The sequence below is a fragment of the Macrobrachium rosenbergii genome, chromosome 7, assembly GCF_040412425.1.
Source record: "Macrobrachium rosenbergii isolate ZJJX-2024 chromosome 7, ASM4041242v1, whole genome shotgun sequence".
NCBI lineage: Eukaryota > Metazoa > Arthropoda > Malacostraca > Decapoda > Palaemonidae > Macrobrachium > Macrobrachium rosenbergii.
The window spans coordinates 57991073-57996230 of record NC_089747.1 but is presented as its reverse complement, the minus strand read 5'-3'; the positions used below and the strand labels follow the sequence as shown (position 1 = coordinate 57996230).

The following is a 5158-nucleotide window of genomic DNA, read 5'->3' as shown; positions in this document are numbered from 1 at the left end:
AATAAACTGTATCAATTCAGTGAAATCCATATTAATAATTGGCAAAATTTGTTTATAGAACTCCAAAGAAAGACCATCTAGGCCTGGAGTTTTTCCATTTCTTATTTTTGTTATTATTTTTCTAACTTCTTTTTCATAAATCTCAGAAATAAGATCATCACAATCTTCTTTTTCAATTTCCATCCCGATAAATTTTAATATTTTTGCATGTTCTTTTTCACTACATCTTTCTCTTTTAAATAACTTTTCATAGTAACCCTTAGCATAATGTAATTTTGCCCTAAAATGATTCAACTTATTCCCATTTTCCGTCACTATGTTGCTCATAATTGGTTTGCTATTCTTTTCTTTCTTTAGTAAATGTGGAGAAATTTTCTCATTTTGTATTTTTTCCTCTATTTTCACCCCAATTCTAATTTCTTCACACATTTCATCTTCAGTACATTTTATCCTTGTTTTTAATGCAGTGATTTCTTCAAACTTTTCAGCTGACACATAGTCAAAACCCATTAATTCCCTAAGCCGAGTTTTAAGGACATTTAGTAACCCATACCTCTCTTGGCTACTGACTCTAGATGATTTTATAAAGAACTTCATCAGTTCCCTTTTTGCAAATATCCACCATTCAAGTACGTTTCTTTAGTTACATTTTTCCCTTTTCAGTCTTTTCCAGTAGTTATCAAAATTACTTTTCACTATATCTTGACTAAGGATGGAAGTGTTTAGCTTCCAGTATCCCCTACCGGTCATGTCTTCATTATTGATTTTAAATGAGCATTTAACCATAAGTTTATCGGTATATTTTGAACATGTGAGACATTTTCAAATAGCCCTTTACATATAACCTGTCAATTCTCCAACCATAGTCGTATTTAACATAAGTGTATTGTAACGTGTGATTAGTAGCAAACCAGATATCTCTTAACCCTAAACTGTTTTTTAGGTTACAAAATGCCTTGGAAACTAAGTTGCTGTCAGGGTTAGATACATCTCGCTTACTTGTTACACAATGTTACAGAATTCCAGTCACCTCCAAGGATTAGGTTCTGGGTGTTATTTCGTAAAAAAAAAATATAACAGATCTTCTTTATAAAGCTTGTCCCTCTCTGCCTTTTTTTTATTGATCACGATGGAGAATAGACATTGACAATATAAATTTCATAGTCACTAAATTTACATTTAATACTGATTATTCGACCATATGCATCTAGTTCCTCCTTCATTACTTCCACAATTGAAGATTTATTAACGAGAATTGCAGTTTCACCTTTAAGTTTATTTTTGTAGTTAAAATACATTTTACAACGCTCTTTGACCAGATCAAGATTCTTATCATTTTTAATGTTATGGTCTTGTATTAACAAAATATCGATTTTATAATATAACATCAAGTTAATTAGCTTTATTTGCTTTTTCGTTTCATTTAAACCGTTTACATTGTGAGTAGCTATAATTACGTTGAGAGTAGCTATGTGGAAATATTGAAAGGAAATTTTACATCTTACAATTTTCTATAAAAATTTTTGCCTTTTTAATGGCACCTTTTTCACTACTCGGGATTCCGTCAAGATAAAGATAGTGTCGACATTTTGTGAATGACTTACTTTTGCATCATCCTTTTGCAAGGTTAATTTTGGTCACTTTCTTCATTTTGTTTAGCTTTCCAAATACCATCGTTCCTAAAATCGGTCGTCATCAACTTCTGTATCCGTCTGCACCATTTCCTTGTCAAACTCTGGGTCCTGTATCACCGCATTTTTCGTCAACTTGAGTCCTGGATTCCAGATACCTTAGTCCGTTTTTTCCCCTCTTGTCGTACGTCTATCCGTCTCTTTTTGGAGGTTGTCTAATGTATCATTGTCTGAGATGAGATGAACTTCCACTTCAATCACTTCGGTCACTATTGTGTTTTTGTCATCAGAATTTTTGGATCGTTCTTCATTCTCATATTCAGTAACGTCAACTTGAGACATTTCATCAAAATCATCTTCGCGTATTTCAACATCAGTTATACAGCTGTTTTCCTCTGTAGTTTCGCCAATATCCTGACTTTCATTAACATAGGTAATTTCGGCATCGGAGTCTTTTTCTTGAGACTTTCCCTGTTCCTTTATATCTTCTTCCGCAGTATCATTATTCTCCTCTCTAACTTTGTTGACTTCCTCTGAATTGTCGCTCTTCTTGTTGTCGGTCTCTCCTGTGCTATTCAGCTTGGGAAAATCACTTTCTGAGAATAGGTCAGCTTCTAATGTCAAGGACATGGGCCAGTCCTTTATTACATGTCCAATTTGCCCACACTTTAAACAAGTTTTCTGTTGGCCACCATACAAAAAATGATACATTAAACCCTCGGATATTAGTCGTGGATGGTAGTTTTTTCTTAATTATCGTGCGTTCCGTCCTAACACCACTCAGCAAACCCTGGAAAGGACCCAGCTGTGTTTTTTCGTTCTAATGTTATCAACTTTGCCATATTTGCTTAAAAACTCGGTTAAAAGCTGGTCATCAAGCTCAAATGGAGGATTTCTAATTGTTACATATGTATACATAGCACTCAAGTTGAATACTTTAGCTTTAAAGGAGTTCCTGAAATGGATTTCTTTATTCTATTGCTTCCCCTATGGCATATAGCCTTAGGGCATATAAAGTTTTCTGCTATGAAACCTTAGCAATGTGCAGTTTTTTCACCAATTTTTAAGCACTGATGACAGCTATTACAAAATCCTGCCTCCTTCACTGACTCACTACATATTCATAAGTATTCCATGCAACTATTGTTCCACTAATGTCTCTGATATTGGAGGAATACGAAGAAAAACCAGGAGACACTCTCACTCAGTGTTCACGTGCGCCAAGGTTCCAATACTCCTTTATACGGAACACGGAAATCTAGGACGCTTCCTTCCTATGATCAAAATAAAATCGCACAAATGGTGAACGTTTGGTAACTTGGTTGTTAAAATGAGTGAATAAATATAATTACACATATATAAGAAGATCCATGTTAATCATACTCGAATATATAACTAACTGACGTTGAATGTTGACGGTTTAAGCCCATTCCTCTTGGCAATCACTCATTTTCCTCTCATAAGGACATGAGGATGTTAAACGTTACTCTGTCTACTGTAAAAGGGTCAGGTTCATAAATGAAGCGTCTGTCTTCATTAAGGATATATAATTTTTATAAATTTGGTAAATTTCTTGTTGAGGAAAGCTGGCATATTTCTTACGAGTCTTTTTACAGCTTGCCTTCCAACATGTCAATGCACACAAAATAACAAATGCCCGGTCTCTCTCTTTTTTTTTCTACCATTTAGCTACTTGGAGTTTCTTTTTTTAATACTTTTTATTCCTCTTCTCATCAAGGCCTTTGCGACCTTAGCAATATCACATTACAAAATTTATCCCTAATATTATTTATCAAAACGAACAAACCACATGTTGAATGACCACCTGGCAGAAATGCCCCATTACTTAGTGCAGGTATTAACTATACAAGTACTTTTCGGTTGTTTTCCTGCTGGCTTTAAAGAAAAACCGGGTAAGGTCTGGTATGAGGCATAAAAGTAACGGCAGAGCGCCCTTATGGCCGACCAAAGAAACACTGTCCAAGAAACCGGTTGGAAATGGTTATCCATTTTTCACCAATAAAGCAAATACTTTTTATTAAAAAAAAAAACTTGAATAATTAATTCATGTAGATAAAACTTTCCATATAATTGCCAGCCATTCACTGTTATGTTGTACTGTACGATGTGTTCTACGTGTTGATCGAATTTCGACCCTTGCCTTAATGGACATGGAACCCAAATCGAAGGACATCCTCAATATGGGAAATCAACGAACATTTCTAAAGTAACTGGAATTATTATCAGACATGGAAAGGAATCGTAGGGAAAAGACAGATACTGAAGTAATAGTTCTTTATATGATACATGCACTTTCATAGATTATAGATCGAATTTTTATTTGATCTGTTGTAAATAAGAAACGTTCAATGTTTATTCGTTTCTTCTGCGTATATAGAGCTTTCGATTAATATTTTGTTTCCTCTCTTACCGAACTGCAGTTATAAAAGGTCAGTTCTTTCGATAGCCGACTAGCCATTTAACGATAAGGTTATATGGAAAAAAATTAGTATATTATTCTAATTTTAGCTATATTTAAGACTAAGTTCGTTATGTATTTTATAAAAATGGTTTAATTAAATGCTCTGTATGTATAGGAGAAACAGATTACGCTGAGAATGATTGTTTTTGGGATATTAATATTACCACAACAGAAAATTACTCTATTTTCAGAGGAATATTTTACCCTGTATATTTTATATATATGAATCATAATTATTCCATGATCATGAATGAAAATCAAAAAAAGACAATAAAATATGAAGCATTCAATATCAAAAATAAATAGACGAGAACAGAAATGAACTGAGAAATGAAAATCAAAAAAAGACAATAAAATATGAAGCATTCAGTATCTAAAATAAATAGACGAGAACAGAAATGAACTGAGAAATGCCTCTTCAGAAGAGTATGGATGATTTCCTCGTTGAATTAATTATCTAGTGCAATTAGAAGCGTATTGATAATTTATGTGACCATTGACATTGTTCAAGTAACTTATTTCATGTCGTCCTTTTCTGTCAAAAAAAAAAAAAAATAATAAATAAATAAATAAGAAAGGTGGAAAACACTGCTTCATTCGCACTGGTGTTCTGATTTAGATTTATCAGATAACAGTAGGAGCTTCCATTTTTTAGTTTGTAGACTTACCTGCAACACGTGTTTTTGTTTTTCGTATCTTGACTTGCTGGTATATCATTTACATCATGAAGACCCACTTGTAAAACGTGTTTTTCGTATCTTGACTTGCTGGTAGTTGATTTTATATATGTAGGCCTACTTGAAAAACTTGGTTTGCTGGTAGATCCATATAATGCGATAATGCACCACTATAAAATGCTAACTAAAAAGCAGCGATCTATTTATCAGTAAAAAGTGGCAGGTTGAAGTGGGTGATATGAATTTTTGTGCCGTAAATATTACGTCTGCTAACCACTAGGACTGAAACGTCATCCTTTTCAAGATATTGTTTTCCCCGACAAATGATGCATTAGCTGGCTTTTATATAATCTTAGCAACAGGGAAAT

At 33.5% G+C, this 5158-nt stretch overlaps 1 protein-coding gene across 1 annotated transcript; it reads right to left on the bottom strand.

The window, feature by feature from the left end:
- Window positions 1-1790: 1790 nt before the first annotated feature.
- On the bottom strand, window positions 1791-2261 carry LOC136840438 (probable inactive protein kinase DDB_G0270444). The gene has a single exon (XM_067107117.1). It carries the CDS (start codon window positions 2259-2261, stop codon window positions 1791-1793), a length of 471 nt encoding a protein of 156 aa, XP_066963218.1.
- Between the last annotated feature and the right edge of the window lie 2897 nt (window positions 2262-5158).

Excerpts from the sequence above, each read along its gene's own strand:
- LOC136840438 (XM_067107117.1), bottom strand. The coding sequence starts at position 2,261 with ATGTCCTTGACATTAGAAGCTGACCTATTCTCAGAAAGTGATTTTCCC.